The 21,815-nt window shown below is 40.1% G+C and overlaps 1 protein-coding gene across 1 annotated transcript; it reads left to right on the forward strand.

The window, feature by feature from the left end:
- Positions 1-1,381: 1,381 nt before the first annotated feature.
- Positions 1,382-21,756, forward strand: plb1 (phospholipase B1; the record flags this gene model as incomplete). The annotated part of the gene is made up of 35 exons (XM_080414241.1): positions 1,382-1,484; positions 5,036-5,099; positions 5,279-5,313; positions 8,550-8,632; positions 8,796-8,852; positions 11,687-11,755; positions 11,960-12,037; positions 12,127-12,187; positions 12,285-12,343; positions 12,538-12,611; positions 13,134-13,177; positions 13,970-14,078; positions 14,236-14,287; positions 14,441-14,521; positions 14,791-14,856; positions 15,744-15,844; positions 15,940-16,021; positions 16,370-16,474; positions 16,708-16,803; positions 16,917-16,988; positions 17,095-17,172; positions 17,445-17,505; positions 17,592-17,650; positions 18,020-18,087; positions 18,185-18,228; positions 18,371-18,470; positions 18,622-18,673; positions 18,884-18,964; positions 19,944-20,009; positions 20,209-20,303; positions 20,608-20,689; positions 20,800-20,904; positions 21,128-21,223; positions 21,342-21,416; positions 21,499-21,756. 35 exons carry the CDS (start codon positions 1,382-1,384, stop codon positions 21,754-21,756), a joined length of 2,811 nt encoding a protein of 936 aa, XP_080270367.1.
- Positions 21,757-21,815: the final 59 nt, after the last annotated feature.

Genomic DNA, 21,815 nt, shown 5'->3' on the forward strand with positions numbered 1-21,815 from the left:
GGCAGATGGAAGTCAGAATAAACAATGAAGATATTGGATAGATATATATACATAACTGAACAATTCAGCACCAAAATAGCAGCCATAGTTTCATCAACATTTCCCAAAGTATCGTGTGCGACTGTCATGCCCAAAACAGAAGCTTGTCAGCACTTCATTAAAGTAATACTGGGTAACTTTTTCAACAAAACTAAAGTTAAATTGTATATCTTTTGTGATTGGCAGATGTTTCACAACACCCACTCCATGAATTTCACCCCCGAAACGAAAATGCACCGGTTTCCTGTTTGGCCAGGAACTACCGCACCGGTTTCCTGTTTGGCCAGGAACTTCCGCGCTAATAACAAAAAGGAATCTCACGCTTTTTTTAAAGAGGTGGTGCCATGTTTTTGCACTTTTTCTGTTTTTCATGTGTCTATGAGGTTGATAGAACTTCATTAAGCCCCCCGGTGGTGTTTTTATGGTGTTTTATGTCTTCTCTGACTATTTGGAGTTTTTTCCTGGAGGCTGAAACCTTGAGGGTCAAATGTGCCAATAGAGAAACAGCGCTTTAGTGACATCACAAAGCCCACACCCTCCCCCTCATTATCATAACACAACAGGTGTGGGCATGAGGAGGAGGAGGGACTAGGACAGGTGGGTGGTGCTAAGGTGGTGGAGGAGGTGCTAAGGTGAGAACCAGGTATACTTAATGCACTGGTGGGTGTGTCTACATAAAAACAACATTTTAACACTTACTGTACACTTTTTTTTTGTTGAAAAAAATCCTTACATAATAATAATACCTTATGATCAGGTTTTAGGGTTGAAAAATATCATGGCACTCCATCTTTAAGAGATTGTAGGATTTGAAGATCGAAAAACAACAGAAAAAGAAAACACAGCTCACGGTAACTAAAGCTCCACTGGCTAAGAGAAACGATCCACAGATAGTATAAAACTATTAAAAGAACGCTTTTTGGAACGCTTCCGTCTTCCGGTGAAAACAATGGAATTCTTGGTAACGGAGGAATAAACGAACGGCCTGCAGTGACGGTAATGACCATCAGAGGCTGCTAAAATTTTTAGTTATTTGTGGACCGGCATTGTATTACTTTAAGATCCAACGCATCAGTCAAGTCCTTGTGGTTGTTCAAGAAAATCACACCTGAACCATAGACAGCTGTGTACAGAGCCGTGCCATGTCCACGTCTTCAGTGCAGTGTGTGTGTGTATATATATATATATATATATATATATATATATACATATATATATATATATATATATATATATATACATATATATATAATATATATATGTAATCTATCAACTAGGCTACATAAAAAACAGCACACCTATTGACAGCAGTGAGCAGGACTTCTTCGATGTGAGACAGGAGATGCAGCGTCGGCTGGTCGAACCTCCTGTCAAGTTCAGCTGTCAGCAGGTCGATGACTTCAAAGAACTGGCTCCTGTACAGCTCTTCTGGGTTTCCCCACCATGTGACTCTACACCATCGTCATCAAAGCGATGAGGCCGTCGCCGTCTTGAAGGGAGGGTCGGAGCTTCGATCAGTTCGTTTTTTGAGCAGTTTTCATACAAATCATGAAAGTTCTTCTGTCCTCATTTTTGTATAGCCTCTGAGAATGTTTACACACGAAGTCACAACTTCTGCACTTCTGTCAACTTCTGTCATCATGCTGCAGGACTTGTGCAATCTCCTCCGCTTGGGCGAAAAGGCAGAGTGCAACCCTCAGTCCCAGGTATTGGTCAAACCGTGTCATCGTAGTTATCAAGTAGGGATTGGATAGCTGACGTTCTGCAGGTCCAACGAGTCGGGCAGAGGGGTTTCAAACGGCCTGGTTGATTTTCAGGAGTGTGAAAGGCACGCATTTTCTCAAAGATATCCAGCCTTTTGGGTGAGCCAGAGATCAACTCCGGAATGTCATGAACAAAAAAAACGAATATTGTACTTTTACTCCACTACAATTATTTGATAACTTTAGTTGCTATAGTTACTTTGTAGATTTTGATTATTATTACAAAACCACTTATACAGTATATATACTTTGGCAATTTGAAAATAGCAGATTTGCAACGCGTTGTGAGCTTGTAGATCTGCTCTCTTCAAAGATTTTTTATACATTTTACACATTTGAAAACTTGTGAAATGGGACCTTCTGCATAATGAGTACTTTTACTTTTGGTACTTTAAATACATTTTGATACCAATACTTTTCTACTTTTAAAAACGCCGATTTGGGGACATTCGGGACCGTGTGACCGGCGTCTATGGTGTGTGTGTGTGTGTGGGTCAGATCAGGGTATCTATAAAACCAATCTCAGTCCAAGCTCATAAAACACTTAACAATCTAATCATCTAATCTCATCATCATTGCCAAAACTGATCCCTGGTCAGCACTTGTCATAACACAGCCAATGAGCTAGTTAAGCTTGTACGGTAATGTGCTGTGACATTAAAACAGCCTGACACATCACCTACAATTTAATGGGTTTTTGTTTTTTTTGCAGAAAACTCGTAAAAAGTTATTTATCGCTGGATGTTATCGCTATCGTAAAATTCACCATCACAGGTTAATTTTGTAGGTGTGTTTTATTATTGTGCCCTATGGGACTTGGAGTATTCTACCATAACATCATTATTACAACCTGTAAGAAATGGACGGATTTCATGTGCTCTCTTTCTCTCTCTCTCTCTCTCTCTCTTGGAGCTGCAAAACTACCACTGAGAGGCTACATTTATGGGCTCAATATTATGATTATTATTATATCTGTTTGAAATTGTACACCTAATTGAGCTTTATTTCATAGCAGTAGTGCTGTAATCAGCTATGAACTGCAAAATGTATGCACATATGTGGAGAATCACTCTGGTTACTATCGCTGTGTCCACAAAGTCAGTCTCCTGTGCCTTGTCAATGCAACAACTCCAGAAAATGTTTCTTGATGACATCGCATATTTTCTTCTGCATTTTCAAGCTTTTAGTATTTTAACCAACAAATACACCTACAAGGGAATTCAATTGACTTATTGAGCTACATGAATCAACGTTCCAGACAACATTAGTATGACAGGTAAGACAGCAAATGTACTAGACTAGAGTTTGAAATATTTCTGTATGAAAACAAAGTGATATAAATGTTATGAGCATAATTGTGAATTAAAGAGTCTTCTGTCTCTTTAATCCATCAAATATTTCCCAATATTTTGTGGCAATGTATGATAACATTTATACAGAGTTGACATAAATTAACATTGACATTACTGTACGTCATTATGATGACATACAGTAGGGCCATAAATATGGCTCCACCTCTCTTACACTCTATTACACCTTCCACATGCATCTTTGACATCTGTTGCAAGACTGCTGGGATAGGTGACTGTGACACAGTACAGACAAACCAATTAAGACAGGGACAGTTAGGGCGCGGTACAGCTCTTGTGATTTGGTTGATTGATAGGCTGATAACGTGATAAAAAAAAAGGTAGGACAGTGAATAAAACTCGGTGCCAGGCAGTCATTCTGTCTCTCATGCTGAGGAAGAGTAGGGATCCTTTAGTGAGTAGGTCCTCAGATAACACCCCACATCATGACTACCTTGGGACTCATGATTCTTGTTTCTCTTGTGGCAACCTTTCTGGGACCCTGTGCACATCTTTCAGGTAAAGTACACAGTAAAATCCCCAGTGTTAATTTAACCCGGAGAGAGTAAAAATGGACCCAATGCTTTTGAGTTCATTTTGGTAAATGTTTTACTATACTGAGGATTGTACTGTGTTAGTACAATGTTATTTATTAGACTGAATTGTTGACCAGCCAGACATTTGCTTGTTGAAATACAATTACACCATCCAACTACACTATCACCACTCTTACAAAGTCATTGTTTGCTGTCACAGGGAAGTCCAACGCGCGTCAGCAAAGTTGTGAATAGAAAGGCTATTGTGCTCAACAGTAATGGACAATATAATATGAAAGAAGTGTTCATATTAGTGTGACTGACTTTTTGACCAGCGACTTCTTCATTGTTTGCTGTATTTGAGCCCTCTCTGGAATGATGTACCGTAGGGTTAATTTGTTGCCAATTTGAACAGAATGAGGAATGTTTACCACTTACGCAGTTAGTTAAATATAAGTTAAAACTCCTCTGTGCAGAAGGGACTTTGGGCTACAAATGCAGGGAAAGTGTAAATCACACCACAGTCTATTATCAAACAGGAGCAGTGTCCTGAGAATGTCAAGGTTGAGTTCATTGAACTCAGATGGTAAAAGACAATACGGCAATTCTCCACTGTTGGCTTGAGAAAATAATTGGTATTCACCTGTCCATTTAGTACCTATTTTTTATCCTAACCTGTTCATAATGTGTGTACAATATGTGTGTAAAAGTTGTCCCGTATTGCAGCAAGCTGTTTCATTTGTTTCTCTGTCTCATTTAGATGCAGTCCACAATGATATACATTCTAATCAGCTACCAACAGAAGAATCAGAGAATGTGAGTGGTATAGTGGTACTGTATGCTGTATGATAAATTCTTTGTATATTTGCTATATGATGATGTGGGTGTTCATACAATCTATTTCATTGATCATCTGTGCATTTGATTTCTTTCTGTTACAGAGGGAAAGTTACATGCCATTCCTCTGTTCTCAACCTGCCCTCTCATCTCCATCACCCTCTGGTAGACCTTTCTACTGCACTCTGATATTAATGAAGCCTTATTTCACAAGAAGAAGAAAAATTGCTGATCTACAAGCTCACAATGTGTAAAAATGCAATGTGTTGTGAGCTAGTATATCAGCACATTTAGAATTGTTTTTATTTTCTTTTTCTTCTTTTTTTTAACAATATGTGAAAATGTGTGAGACTTGTAGCGTACAGTATACTGACGTGACCAGATTAAGGATGCCAGGTTGAAAGTGATTAAAAAAGGCACATATTATATAATTTAATCTACTTAGTTTTATTGAAAAAGAGTGTCCAATGGTTGTGTGATGCATACACCATTATTGTTTCTTCTCCATCAGTTGATACCCTCAGACCTGCTGATATCTCAGTGATCTCTGCCATGGGCCTACCGCTCTCTTATAGGTACATGTAACACTAAGAAGAAGTGCACCATCTGCCAATATACCGTATCTCCATCACCACTTTGATCATCTGTGACAACAAGTGACAACATTACTGCTCAGTGATAAGTGGAGCACATTCTGTAGACGTTTGTCTTGCACTGTCTCACATCTAACAACATTTTGTGTCTCCTCCCATAGGACTGAGGCATACAGAATTGTCAGTAGATTAGCAGGTGAGTCTGAATGTCTGTTTTATCACAGTCTAAATCTTTCCCATCATAGTACAGTACATATTTAATCATACATACCACTTTACTACAAAAGGGTATTATACTGTGCTTAATATTCTTCATGATGTTGGTTTTGAACATTATGTGATCCCTTTGTCCTGGATTTTGATAAATTTAAATTTGTGTCTTTTACTGATATACTGATATTTTCTGATTTTCCTTTGGAAAGCATAATCTACTTGCATCATAGTATTATTTGATCCAGGCCCATTAGTTAAAGGATTCTTGCTTACAGTTTAATCTAAAGTACAGTAACTTGTTCTGTTATTCATCAACTTTGAATTGAAGTTGGCCAACAATACCCTTTTTCAGGTGGTTTGGGGGATTTCCTGATTATCTAGTTGAGAGCTAGTGGTTTCCAGAGACCTTCTTTGATCTAATCACCATTGTAATATAGGGCTGTTGTAAAGAGGAATGACTTTTGTCTCAACTGAAGTTCAATCCAAGTTCAGAGTTTGCTTAAAGGTCACAATATTGTGGCAATATTGGGAGAATTTGCACATAAGAACATTTAAATTGAATTGTTCCAAAGATGCATTAGTGGTGTCATATGCCAGTCAGTTATCACAGTGCTCTCATATCACCAGATACCTATCAATAGATAGAAAGACAGGTAGGTTTTTCTGTATATCAACTGTAGAGATACTGTAAATGGAATAGAGAGTGGATATTTGACCTATAACTAGATCCATCTATCAATACACTACTAGGTATGGCCATGTAGCTATGCTGTACAGTAATAGCAAGTTGCTATTATGAATACATTTCAAGCAGGCATGACATTTGAAAATGAAATGTCATACATATTTTACATTTTTTCTCAACTTGAGGCAGACACATTTTTACACAAAACTTTTCCATGCAGCATTATGCATAGTGACGTTGATGGTGGTGGTCGTATGATGTGAATGCCCACAACTATGTATATTTTGTATTATGTCAGTATCACTATGGGTTCAGATAAATACATCCATCAGCTTAGATATGTGCACAGGTACGGTACAGTAGTATAGTAATTAAACCAGACTTCAGTTTCTTAAGACAATGTGTTTCAAAAGTCAGTGATAAAGGTGATCTGAAAAGTATCTACTTTATCTTACTAAAGTGAACTTTTATCTTTGAAGATAAGAGAGGGGGTCATAAACACAGGGCTTTGACCTCTATGGCTTATTCTGTAATGGGTACTTTATTCTAATATGCTATATATACTTTATTATCCCCTTGGGGAAACTCATCCTCTGCATTTGAATGTCTCTGCATCTTAAATACTGAGGAGCAGTGAGCAGCAGCCCACAGTATAGCACTTAACTGTAAGAGCTGTAATGCCAGTACCTTGGTCAAGGGCAATGGCAGGAGTATGTATCTACGTCTTTTGGTGTGGGAGGAAACTACATAGAGTACCTGAAGGAAACTTATACAAACATTAAGAGAACATGCAAACTCCACAAAGAAAGGCCCCAAACCTTATTGCTGGGAATCAGCAGTGCTAACCATTGTGTCACTATCATTCTTATTTTGACGAAACTGATAGAATACAGTGACAACAGTTAAAGTGCCATTCACACCAAGCAATATAACTATAACAATGAATATATAGTTTTAGAAATTGTTCCAACGCAAGTGGATGACAGAGTCCACACCACAACTACAACATAATGACAACAGTAGTAAACAATATAGTTATAGTTGTATAGTGCTTGGTGTGGATGGCCCTTAAAAGTGAGTGGCTCCCAACTTAGTTTTCGGTTGGTAAACAGAACATTTTGATTGCCTTGAAATATTTATGATTGCTCTCTCTTTCCATTTCAAACAGAACTGATGTCCAGGTTTAATTCTGAAGTTATCACTCTGCCATCATTGCAGCATAGGTAACACACTAATACACATAGACACATGCTAACATGCATATACTGAAGACATATTTAAAGGCAGTGGTGTGTTGTATTGTGTTGCAGGAGTCTGTTAGAACAGGCTGAGGAACTGTCAGTTTCCCTCTTCCATCATCAGGTGCTTTTTTCTGTTTCATCCCTATTTCCCATACTGTGTATCCATTGTTTACAAATCCCTTCGATAGAAATCTACACTGATGTTACATACAGTGTGGGGGAAATTAATACTATTTTCTGGTAATACTGGTAGCTAATGCTAACTTTTAATGAATGAGAAATATTTTACCAAATATATTTGAGGATGAAAACTTGGTCACATTCTGCTCTAAATAAATGATGCAACACTGACAACAGTGGATTGTTTTCTCTCAGGCCAAAGACCTGTAATTTACATTTATGTCCTTGCAGGCCACAGGCACAGAATGGAATCTGGTCCTGCTGTTTGTCCCAGTTGACTCTATGTGTGTTTGTTCATCACAGGTAAGACTGAAACACACAAAAAACTCAGATTTTCTCTGTTCCTTTGAGAAAACATATGTTTGTATCATACATTCTAGCAGGATATGATGATAGTACTACAGTACATAACTCTGTTCATATGTCCATAGGCTGCTTTAAAAGTTGAAGATATTGTGCAGGAGGTGGAGGCAGCTCTGCAGATATTACAGAAGGTCTGTTGTGTGTGAAATCCTGTCATCATGGAGTGCAATTATATTGCATTAAAGGGATTCATAGATACATAATAGAATGCGAAAGACAATGCATTCATATGTGCTGTACTGTGTTCTGCACACAATCAATGTTGTTTTGGTATTTTCAGCTACATCACACCCTTATTCATACAGTGGTTTGGAGTGTCCAGACTGTCCATCCTCAGCAGGACAAGTGAGTAATTGCTGCAGTAATCCCACAACCCACTTCATTCTTGTATGAAAGCTATTGTATATTGCATATTTTGATCTTGCTAATAGACATCTGAGTATTTTTATACACAATCTAGAATTTCCTAATAACTGTAAAATGATCATCTGTTAGACATTAATGTGCTTGCTTATGTTTTATTTATTATTTATTTGCAGTCAATGTCAGTGTATGCCAGATGACAGCAAGAGCCAGAAACTACAGAGAGCCACACTAATAAATGAGCTTCAGGTACATACATATTAAGTGAGAGTGTTATTGAAAGCATGTGTGCATGAGGCTTTGTCTGAATACTATATGCTTAGCTGCTTACCTAATAGTTTGCTCACTTGCTCTGCGTCTAGGACTCTCTCGATCATCTCTTGGCAGACCAGAAGTGGCACAGCCAAAGTGAAGACTTCTCAGTACTGCTGCAGGCTACTCCGCTCATAACTGAGCTCATCTCAGACTCTGTAAATACTGAATAGGGAATAGTCTAGACTGTGCAGAAGCCATCTGTTATCAACAAATGATCTAGACATCTCAAGATCAATAACAAATGTAACCATGAAAGATCCTTGATGTGGCCAGAAGGCTATAACTAGCAACCTTGTGTATGTATGTGTGTCTCCTTAGGAAGAGACTACAGTGTCTGACTCAAATGAACTAGCTATTCAGCTGTGGACAAACATGGTAGGTACTTGTTAGACACAACATTGCATGTCATTAAGATGTATTTCATATTTCTTATGTTGTGTGCTATGGAAAACTGTCCAATGTTTTTTAAATGTCACTCTGTCAGTAAAATGGACCCAGGTTGTAAAGTGAGTCAGCAGGGAAGAGTTGCCCGTCAAAGAATAGATGTTTGAACACCATGGTGATATTCCAGAGAAGGGAGATTAGATAAGAGATGTAAAGATTATCTTGATCCTGATTATAAACTGTATGATCTTCCTCTTCCTTGTTTCTTTGCTACACATAGGGCTCTATTCAGAGCCAGATTTGAACAAACCACTAATTAGGGATGAAGGACTAGGCAAGAGGCGTTTCCCCGCAAAATTCGGTATTCTATGGCACCCCCGTGACCCGCCAAACACCTGAGCTACCCGTTACATTATGCATAGGTGTGGTTTGGGCGTTACAATGATAAAACCAATCACCGTGCCAGAAGCCATTGCCTTTAAGAGAAGACTGCGCTAGCCGTCATCCCGATCCAATATATGCTCTAGCCTATCTACCTGTCTGCACTGTTGCCTGGTCTGATTATTATAAGCCACATTGGGCTTGTTTTCCTTCTTTTTTTTTATTTTATCCAAATACATTTTTATATTAATTTGTAGCCTATTGTGTTCACAATAAGCTTGTCATATTAGTCAGATCCGGAATAGTATATGAAAGCCATTTAAAATATGTATACTATTGGTACACACTGGCTGCTCCCAAATAATTAATTACATCATGTTGCGACAACGCTCCTACGTGGTACACAGACAAACAGTAGCACATGGGTATAATAAATTGGACAGTTTTAGGAAAGGTCTATAGCCTACAGTATGTACTCACGTTGGCTGTTATCGTTCTATTTCCACCGTTCTAATGGATTCCAGGGGTGTGTAAACATCTCTGAAGTTGCTCCATAGTTTCCTCTGAAGTGACGCAGTTAATTAAAGTTAACTTACATCCATATTGTCCCCGTTATCTTTCATCATCCACCTTTGTTCAGTAATCCCGAACAGAGCTAAACTTTAAGTTTACATCAATCAAAGCCTCTCAAATCCAGACACATTGCTGCGATGCGTATGTGCGTCGCCTATACCTACCCAAAATAACAGACATACAAGCTATCAACGGCGCTGCATCATGTCGTGTCGACAGCTACAGATCTGTTATTTTGGACAGCACAATGAGGCGCGCGCGCGCCACGGAGTAGCCTATCACTAAACCAAAAACATTACATTACGTGGTCAACAACATAGCCTACTAGACATGTAACTTGCTTGGAGCTTTTAATGCAGTGGTTCTCAACCTGTGGGTCGAGACCACAATGGAGCACCCAACGCCTGGCGAGCTTGTAGATCTGCTATTTTCACAATATTTATCTGTGGAACCGAGTCAAACAAAATGGGGGGGTCCCCAGTTCAAATATGGTTATTTTGGGGGGTCATGAACGTAGCGTTTGCATGGGAGGCGTTGTGAGCTTGTAGATCTGCTATTTTCAAATAGCTGATGTATATGTTAGAGTGCTCATGTGGCCCATAGTCGCTTGACTCGCTTCTTTTGGGCTGGTTTTCCTAGACCTGGTTGCTTGTTACGGTACGTTTTAACAGCGGGCGACTCTCGGGCGATCACCGGCGACATCGTCCAAAAGATAAAGAAAGTCTATGAGAGCCGGCGTCTACTGGCGATAGGGCGATGGGCGATGAAAAGATGGATTTTCTTTATCTTTTGGACGATGTCGCCGGTGATCGCCCGAGAGTCGCCCGCTGTTAAAACGTACCGTTAGTTGTTTTTCCTCACAACACTGGCACTGATGATAACTAGACGGCAGCCGTCATAGAATCAAAATGACCCCGCTGGGAGTGGTGGTGGCGTTTGTGGTAGAGTGACCATGGGTTTATATGAAGAGAGAGAGCGCATTTGCGGTAGAGTGACCATGGGTTTATATGAAGAGAGAGAGCGCATTTGCGGTAGAGTGAGCATCGGTTTATATGAAGAGAGAGAGCGCATATGCGGTAGAGTGAGCATCGGTTTATATGAAGAGAGAGAGCACATTTGCGGTAGAGTGAGCATGGGGTTGTACAAAGAGAGAGAGGCATTTGCGGTAGAGTGAGCGAGCATGGGTTTGTATAAAGAAAGAGCGCATTTCACACACAGATCATTCATATATTACCAAGATTTAATGAGAAATAAGGCTTCTTTAGAAAAATGACTGATGGGCTGGGCTGGGTCTAATTTGTCAATTATTAGTCGAGCTGGGCTGAAATATTTAGGGGATATGAAAGCTCTAGTTAGTAGTTTGAAGTGCTCATGTGGCCTTAGAGTTGCTTCTTTTTGTTTTCATAGACCTGCGACTGCGGTTGCTTATTTCTCTCCAAGGCTGGCAACACGGCTCATGGTCCAACGCACAAAGCCATTGTAGTGTCTGTGTGCACTTGACGGGTGATTTTATAAACCAGCGGGTGCTTCTAGAATCCACTATCCCCCGTCCCCAAGCCGTACCCATGTGTGTCTGTAGAATTGCAATGTGGGGGATATAGCAACAACACGCCCACGGACACACCTCCACGCGCAAATAACGGCGTCGGCATAATGGTGACGGGTAGAGCAGGTGCTAGAATAACCTATTGGGGCGGCGCAGGTCCATTATCCCGATTTAACGGGGAATTTTTGGCCTGTGAATAGAGCCCATACTGTATAATGTCACTATATTTGAATTATCTAATCATTGTCTGGCTGCCTGTGACCGTTGGCTTCCCCTGATGAACTGTCCCAAACATAAACTTGTTAACCAATCACATTATTTCCAGCTCCAGCCATTGACGGGTGAATCTGGGATCAAGGACAACGATATCCTCACTATTCCATGTCATACGGAGGTGAGGTGTCAGTCAAACCTAAACACATTATTACCATATTTAAATTGACGTACTGGGAAATATATCACAACATCTGTGTGTAAAAAATAAACAATTCTATAAACCCAACGATAGAACGAGCTTGGTCAACAACTCCAAAATATCAAGTGAGAGCATATTATGGCCTTAATTTTTTACAGATATTTTTCCTCAATCTCATCTTAGGAGCAACGTTATCTACAGACACAGAGGAATTCCCCCATTAACAGGCAGGAGTCTGAGTTATCTCCTCTGATAGACCCTGTGAGTGTCTTTCTTTAACTCTTTTAAGATCAAGACGGGAGGGGAAAGCAAGACTAGAAAAATTGTTATACTGACATGTATTCTTTCAGTTAATGGGTACAGTGCTTCCCTGCACTGATCGCAATCCATCCCCCTCTGTTCCCACTTCTGGTAAGGACTATGTTGCTGTTATTGCGCTCTTAACCCATTCTAGGAAGTGTGACTAATGAGCTTTCGGTCCCAACTGAGTTATTATTCTCATCCACAGTTCATGAGCTAAGACCCGGGGATATCAAAGTGGTAGCAGCAGTAGGAGACTCTCTGACAGTAAGTGTATCCCTTTAACTGTGTAACAACAAGATGTTGCTTTCTTCTGCTCTCTTCTTCTAAAGACTTGTATATTATGCTGTATGCCCAAAGAAAATAATTTAGCTGACATGGGGAATTGATTATGTGTGTGGTACTGGTCTGGCTCTTAAGCCAGACCAGGCAAACCTTACTTTTTAATTTCCTCTGTACAGGCAGGGAATGGTGTGGGTGCGAAGTCTGACAACCTTCTGTTGGTGGCGAATGAATACAGAGGATTGTCATGGAGGTAGAGTCTTCAACAATACAATTTAAGCCTAATTTATACTTTGTCGCATGACTATGTCACTCAAACCGGAAAACGCCAAAACCAAAAGAACGTTTATCTGTCTGTTTGTCTGTGTGTCCATGGATAATCTCACTAACCACTGGACCGATAATAGCAAAATGAATGGTCCTGTGGAAGTAAAGGTCAAAAAGCGTTTTACATATCATTTTTTGTGTGAATATTTTTCACATTTTGTGAATCAATCATCTCAGACCCGCCAACCCTCCAAATTTGGGCAAGACTGATGTCATCAATATGACATTGTCGATGTCATATCAGAGATCGACAGAAAAAACATGCCATGCCATTATTAGACCCTGTTTTGTTCAGTTCAAAACCATTTCTTTTCATCAAGTGACTTGGTTGTCTGACAAAGTATACAGTAATTAGACCTTACAGTAAAATCGCTGATTAGACTCTGAAGAGTTCATGGTTGTTTATGAGTAGTGTTTAATTGTAACCGGTTTTGTATCCATTCTTCAGCATCGGTGGTGATCAGAACCTTACAAATGTGACCACGCTGCCAAGTATGTTCCTCTTCAATGCTAATGATTTTAAAAATATATATACGTGTGTGTGTGTGTGTGTGTGTGTGTGTGTGTGTGTGTGTGTGTGTGTGTGTGTGTGTGTGTGTGTGTGTGTATATGTATATGTATATATATATATATATATATATATATATATATATATATATATATATATATATATATGTGTGTGTGTGTGTGTGTGTGTGTGTGTGTGTGTGTATATGTGTGTGTTATTGTTTAAAATAAAATAATATTTTTTTATTATTATTATTTATTTATTTGTTTCGTCTTCAGCACTTCCTCTGCCTTATCTTTCCTATTAGTGCACTGTACAGTAGCGTGGTCATTGATAACATTCTGTGATAATGTTATAATAGCCCAATAAAGTTTGCTGTGATCTTATCAACCTATAATTCCACTAACCTCTGTCTTGGTGTCTGTCTTGGTGTCTGTCCGTCTTGGTTGGGTCGACCGGCAGTTAGGTTTCGCTTTCGGTTTGCATGCTGCAGTTAGGTTTCGCTTTCGGGGGGGGGGGGGGGGGGGGGGGGGAACCGCGCGACAGGACGTGCAATAACCCCAAGTTTGCAACTACTTTCGCCTGCACCCTTCACCGGGTATGGTCTAGTCTTTAATAATTACTGCACTGTCTGCCAGATCACTGGCCATGTATTGTAGCTTACCTGCTATCAGGTTTAGATGTGGACCATTTGTAATGCATAATACACACAATACTGAGCATTTCTTTATGATAATCAATCTCCATAAGCTTTTTTGTGTGATTGTGGCAAACAGACATCCTGAGGGAATTTAACCCCTCACTGACTGGCTTCTCAGAGGGAATAGGTGATGAGGAGACTCCTCGGGCCTTCCTTAACCAAGCCGTAGCAGGAGCAAAGTGTGGGTAAGTCATATTCTCCTTACCTTTGTTTTTGCTTTCTTGGGGTGCGGTTCAGTGCGTCAGGGGACCTGTGTTGTGTGTCCTAACCCCTCTCTGCCCCCAGTTTCTTGCCTCTCTACTGTCCTTTCTAAAAACACAAACACAAGTATTTGTTTTTCAGTAACATGGTCGGCCAGGTTCAGATCCTAGTGAACAAGATGAAGAATGACCCTGTAAGTCTTGACTAGTAGACAAACATGAATCCATGCACAGCAGGTGCCTACATACAAACTCAGTCTGAGTTTTATTTTAGTAGCAAAACTAATTACGCTAATTGACCTATGAAATAACTTAACCCAATAAATTAACCTATTTTTTCCTCACAGCGCATTGATTTTGAGAACGACTGGAAAGTTATCACCATGTTCATCGGAGGAAATGACTTGTGTGACTTTTGCACAGACAGTGTAAGCATTGTTATTGAATCTGTACAGTGGCAACTTCTAAGTTGTGGTACAACAATGTTATGTTTATAAAAGACAAAATCAAGCAGTAGTCCCAAAGATCTGCTTCCAACATTCATCCAGCCAAATTTTTAAGTTATGGGCTTGATGCCATATACATTTTGAATAAACTCGCTAGTAGATTAATCATTTATGGCAAGCAGAGAATCAATGAGGTAAAGCCAGTAATATGAGAAACATCTTTGTGACAAACAGCGTTCTACTTTCCACAGATTTTTTTCTCAGCTAGGAATGTGGTTGATCGGATCCGTGCAGCTCTAGATGTCCTCCACAAAGAGGTATACATACTCACATGTTTACATGTTTTCATTTTTGTCATTTTAGCTGACAAGCCCAAACTGCAAAATAAGAATAAGAATAAGAATAAGTTGGCCCATACAACTGCTGAATAGGTGAGGCACAAAATTAGTGGAGCTTCCTCTGGTTGAGTACCTGTGTACTGTGCTGACCTTGGGAAAATATTCATGTAGGTATTTAGGTGCAGCATTATTTATGATCCTGTGAACCATACACATTTTTATTTGAATGACTCTTTCCTCAACTTTGACCCACTTAAGGCTGTGAAATGGGCCGGTAGAAGGTGAGTTCTGGGATGTAGCTTGTGGATCAGTCTAACTAATTTGTTTTGCGAGGTCTGGAGCTTTTTCTTGAGGATCTTTGGTATGTTGGAGTACCAGGATGTGCATGCATAGTAGAAATGGCATTGTACCAATGCCCCTGCCAGTATTATTTGGGGAAGAGGTTCTTCCTTGGCCTACTGGGAGAGTAGTTTCACACTGATCGGTCCAGTAGTGCAGGAAATTAGCTGTTCACAGGCACACAGACAGACAGACAAACAGACACACAGACGGAGAAGGATGAAAACATAATCTCTGGCCTTCTGTCGGCCGGTCTGGCGGAAATAACAATACTGATAAGAGAACAGGACACAGGACAATCCAACACATTACATTCAGTTATAAATGTAATCATGTTTGCTTCTTGGATCAGAGACAGTACAAGTGACCAATAAAAGAAACAAAAAACAACAACAATATTTTAAACAATATTTATTTATAACTTCACAAAACAATGTGCCATACCAAAGTTACAGGATTTCATGTCCTAAAGGAGCACACTGACAGCTTTCCAAATCTGTGGCTTTATTGGTTTTGTACCTAACCAGGTACCTCGTGCCATTGTGAATCTTGTTGAGATGTTACACATGGTCCCCTTGCGTGAAGTGCACAGTGATGCGAGCCTACGCTGTCCCACCTGGTTTGTAAAGTAAGTGTTGCCTACAAGACCTTATTATTGGCAGATATTAAACACAAACAACTCAAATAATGTTGTATTTGTATTTGTTTGTATTCCCTTTTCAGATTAATTTGCCCCTGCATACTGAAGCCTACAGAGGGATCTGTTGAACTCCAGAGGGTCAGAGACTACAACGGAGCTTATCAGGTACAGAAAGAACAAAATAACTGTTATTATTACACAAAATAGAAAATACACGAGTATTGAGCCCTGAGGGACTCCGGTTACCCATTTGGGGTTTAAGTGGTTAAACCACAGTTACAGTAGTGGTTCAAACTTCGCATTGAGAAGCATTCTAACGAGTCTCCTGATATCCTAGCAGATCTGCAAGTTCACAATGCGCCGTGCTAAATGTTGTGAGTGCGTAGATCTGCTATTTTCACTGTGCGACAACAACCACGTGCAACTAAGTTTAACTCAGGCTTTATTTTGAGTATGTTTATTTATTTATTACAGATTGCTCTGTCTAATCCTACATAATGTCTCTCTTCACAGCGTGCCATGCAACAGCTTATTGACTCAGGACGGTATGACACTCATGACAATTTCACTGTGGTCCTGCAGCCTTTCCTCAGAAAGATCTTTATCCCAAAGCTGGAGGTGAGGTCAGCTGCTGAGATTAGGAATTTTAAATTTGATGATGCATCACGTATGAGCGATCGTATGATGAAAAGTGTACTACTGTGGGCCTGACTTAGCCCCATTTAGAACCTCTCCCTCCGGAGGGAGAGGTTCCGATTGGAGCTAGGCCTGACTGTGTGTCTTCAGGCACTGTGCTTAAAATTTTGTTCATAACAGAACTTATTGTCTTTCTTTGTTCCTCTAAACTAAAGGATGGCCGGCCTGATCGCTCCTACTTTTCTCCTGACTGTTTCCATCTCAGCCAGAAAGCTCACAGCCTCATGGCCCGTGCTCTTTGGAACAACATGGTCAGATGTTTCTTAGCATATAAGATATTACAACTTCAGTGATATTCTGGCATGCATGATTCAATTTTTTTTTCTGGTATTGACTCAAATTACTCACCTTCACGATGTCTCAGTTAGAGCCGGTGGGCAACAAGACGTTTACCCAAGATTTCACAGCTGGTGTCGATTTGACGTGTCCTTCAGAGGTACCATAACTTTAAATGGCTAACTACACCATAATTAAACAATATCAAACATAGATTTCTTTCAGTATAACTATACAGTAAATGTATTTTTGATTCTCTTTAATAGACTAGCCCATTCTTCAGAACTGCTCACAACAGCAATTACACCTTCCCAGGTCCACCTCCAACCTCTCCACCTTTTACGGTAGGCAGGTTGTTTTATAGGCTACTCGTAAGACAAGTGTCTGCCGACAGCATTGGCTGACAAATTGTATTGTTTATTTTTTAATCCATTTATTTAGTTAATTATTTTCAACTGAAAAAAAAGTGTCTGCGTCTTCAATTGAAAAGACATAATTTCTGTTCCCTAGCACGGTCGTTCGACAACATATAAATGTGCCTTTAGTCTTTAGTAACCACTCACTTTGACTCTGTAACCCTCTAAACTAAAGCATGTCCTTCTCTGTCATTGTTTAGAACTGGGGCAGTGACTTCTCCTGTGTTGACATAGCTCCATCTGATACTGTCCCAACTTCAGGTGTGCATTCAGTGTTTTATTTGGGTATTATTATGCGCAAAAGAAGTGGTCGATTGTGAGATCTATTTATACAAATCTCCTCACAGTACACAGGCTGAGACCAGGAGACATCAATGTGGTGGCTGCACTGGGAGACTCTGTAACAGTGAGTGCAGTGCACAACAAGCATGGATGTGAATGTGTGTGTGTGTGTGTGTGTGTGTGTGTGTGTGTGTGTGTGTGTGTGTGTGTGTGTGTGTGTGTGTGTGTGTGTGTGGTGTGTGTGTGTGTGTGTGTGTGTGTGTGTGTGTGTGTGTGTGTGTGTGTGTGTGTGTGTGTGTGTGTGTGTGTGTGTGGTGTGTGTGTGTGTGTGTGTGTGTGTGTGTGTGTGTGCGCGTGTGTGCGCGTGCGTGTGTGCAATATATGTATGAATTTTATCTGTGGCTATAAATGTGTTTTGTGGATATATCTCATACCCTTGTTAGACATTTTATTTTATACATTTATTTACATATTATTTACTTTCCTTCTATAGGCTGGATTTGGAGCTAAGGCAAAGAATCTTTTACAGTTAATGACTGAGTCCAGAGGAGTGTCGTGGAGGTGAGAGTCATCACTCAAAAGCATATATCTTATATCTGTGGTTGACTTATCGTACACATTGCATTGTGATATAATTTTGTGTATTCTTTTGTTTCAGCATCGGAGGGGATGACCAACTTGAAACTGTCACAACATTACCCAGTAAGCACTTAACTTGGAGAGAAACACATCGTGTGATACATATTCTCACCACTAGGTGACAGAGTTGACAAACTGACCTTAATTGACCAAGTTTATCACATTAATAATTTTTGTCTCTAAAGTATCTTGTTTTTGTGATCAGATATCCTCAAGAAGTTCAATCCTAGCATCATGGGAATGTCATTTGGTGAAGACAAAACACAGAATGGCTTCAACATGGCTGTATCAGGAGCTAAAATAGCGTGAGTGCTGGACTGTCTTTTGATATCATAGCGCCTTCATAAAACGTTGACATTTATTTGTTCATTGGTTACAGTTTCTAGGTTCCCTGTGTATTTATATACACAGGGTGTATTTGTACATGTTGAAACCATATTCTAATGTTTTATGCAGAGGAATCCCAGGGCAGGTCAGAAAACTAATTGATGCCATGAAAACCCACTCTGTGAGTTGATTTTACTTTCTACAATAAGCGTTGATGTGATTCTGTTGTATTTTACATTGACACAAATTATATGTACTATTTCTGCAACAGAAAGTAGCTGAAAGAATCAGGCCTGACATCGAATGTTATGCCATCTCTCCTCCTCATTCTCTATTTCTCTGAATCTCTCTCAACCCTTTGTCTCCCTCTCTGTCCTTCTTGTGGATACAGGCTGTCAATTTTGAGAAAGACTGGAAGCTGGTGACCCTCTTCATCGGTGGCAATGACCTGTGTCAGTATTGTAATGATAGGGTGAGTTTCGATGAGCAGCCATCACTAACATTATGAGTTTTCATCGGAGGTGCATAAGCTCCACAGAATGACTGGCTAGTTAAAACCAGCCATAAAACAGCCCCCTTCACATAGACAATTTCATGTCATAGCAAGGTGGCTACAATTCCTTCAGTGCATTGTGATGTCCTGTTTTTCGAGACGTCTCATAGTATCATGGTCCATGTGGAATAAGCACTGAGGCAGAATAATCAAGCATTGTGACCAAGCCTGCCCTAATTGATTTATTGTGTCACAGTGAGATGTGGGCAGACAAGGTTTCCTTTGAATGAGCACATTCTGTCACTCTAGCCCTCAAACACAAATCAACCCCCCCCCACCCTGTCTCTCTGCCTCCCTCTGTATGAGACAAACACAGCATCAGCCCTTGTTCTCACATCAACAGGGGAGAAGTCAACCCAGACTCTCTTCACCCTCTCTTCTCGCTCTTATCTTTCCTCTGTCCTCCTCTCTGTCTCCTCTGTCTTCTTTATTATCTCTCTTCCTTGCTTGTTTCTTTCTTTGTTTTGTTCTCCATTGCTGCCCCTGCCCTTTCCACTATTGGGGCAGTATTTATTTTAATGTATTTCTTAATATTAAGTAATTGATAAATGTTTTACCTTGAAGCAGAATATCAAAGTGCTCCATCAAAGGGAGATGAGATTTGAGGTGATGGCAGTAACAGCTAAGCGTTTGCTCATCACCAATGTTGCAGCTATTCTCATGCATATTGAATGCTATTGCTTTCTTCAGTCGATATTTGCTTTGTAGATTGCTTTGAAGAATTTCCAATAATGCATTTGCATTTGACTTGCCATGTACATTTGCAGAGCAATGAATGTATTTGTGAATAAGGTATGAGTCAACCACAACAGGGTTTCTTTAATGTGTTGATATAACAATGATATAACGTCTTTATGTCTATTAATGTACCTGTATCATTCCTCCCTCAACAACACAGGCCACATTGTCACCTCAGAACTATACGCATCACTTGATGACAAGTTTGGATATGCTCTACAAAGAGGCAAGGCATAAAAGTTGTATATCTATTTAATCAGGAAATAGTTCATAATGCAGTATCTTTAGATAAAGTATCTTGCATAAGCAGGGTGAAATTCCAATGAAATTATGGTATCATTTATATAACTATGACTGACCTAAATACCATCCAAATTCTACACCTGCTGTAGCCTAAATGTGGCGTTGTTTCCTTATGGCCTTAGGTCCCCAGGGTGATGGTAAATGTGTTGGAGATCCTAGAAATAGAAGGCCTTCGCAGAATCAAGAAAGACACTCTTGGGTGCAGCCTCTTACAAAAGTATGCTCATCAGTTAATTCACTGCACATCCATTCATGCATAACTCAATATCACAGATTCCACAGCTGATTTGGCACTTGGGAACAATTAGGCTTATCTTTGATATTCTATTTTCTATATAGTTAGTTGAGCAAAAGAACACATTGAAATTCTACACCTGCCAAAGCACTGACAGACCCGAGTCAACAATCAGGCAGTTTTGTGTAAAAAATAATTAGAGGTGAAAGAGTATAAACTATTCAATATAGACATCAAACAGTATTGCATTTTCATTTTCTAGTCTTTCTGCTTTCTCTCCCCCCAGATTTGTCTGTCCGTGCTTCTTAGAACCTGGGGAAGATTCCCCAGAGCTAGCTGAGTTCAAACGGATCAATCGGGAAATTCAGGTTGGTGGACAGGAATGTTGTTTTCTTTCCTTTCCTGAATAGGTATCTATAGGTCACCCTTGTATAAATGTAGTAAGTATTTACTGCCATTTGTGGTGTTTCTCTCACAGACTGAGACAGAAAGGGTGGTGAGTGGAGGCCGCTACGACAGTAAAGAGGACTTTGCTGTGGTTCTGCAGCCCTTCTTCCGAAACACCATTGTCCCTTTGAATGCTGTAAATCCCCCATGTACACACACACACACACACACACACACACACACACACACACACACACACACACACACGTGTGTGCGCACACACGCACACACACATGCACACTGAACATACATACATACTGTACATGCATACATAAATGAATACATGCATGCTTGACAAACCACTGCCCTCAGAGAGCAATATTCATCCAAACACTGGTGTTATACTCTTTATGCTTCAGGAAGGGAAACCTGATGTCACCTACTTCTCTGTGGATTGTTTCCACTTCAGTGAACGGGGGCACGCCGACATGGCCGTGGAGCTGTGGAATAACATGGTGAGTCTATTAAGGGGAATAGTTAAAGGCCTATCTGTGCTTTGGTTGCAGTCAATTTTAAACTCCTCATTATAATTGTTTTGAAAGTTGAGCAAAATGTTTTCTGTTTTGCTTGTAGTTGGAGCCAGTGGGCTACAAACGCACATACAACAGTTTTACAAATGAGAGACACCGCATCAAGTGTCCCACTACGGTAAGAAATATGCCACATTTGTGTGCATACTTTCCAGTCCTGAATTGTAGATCTATAATACTGTTCACTTTATGTCTTTCAGGAACACCCTTACATCTTCTCAGGAGTGAACAGTTTTCCCAGTATAACCACCACACCAGCACCCACAATCCCATCCACAGCAACACCACTTGACCCCAGCTCCTCAGATCAATATGTACCATTGTGGGCTGCTGTTGTGCTGGCTGTTGCAGGTCTTCTGATTGGCTGGGCTGTCACCTGGCTCCTCCTTTCATGCAGAGAAAAAAGAAACAAGAAGAAGATGGAAACGGCGGTCGAGTTGAAGGGCACAGGCTTTTAGAACTCACAGCAGTGCTGTACTTACTGTGGACTCTGGGACATATAGGCCTACTGTATGTG

The sequence above is a fragment of the Gymnoscopelus braueri genome (genome assembly GCF_963280865.1).
Source record: "Gymnoscopelus braueri genome assembly, chromosome: 19".
NCBI classification, from domain to species: domain Eukaryota; kingdom Metazoa; phylum Chordata; class Actinopteri; order Myctophiformes; family Myctophidae; genus Gymnoscopelus; species Gymnoscopelus braueri.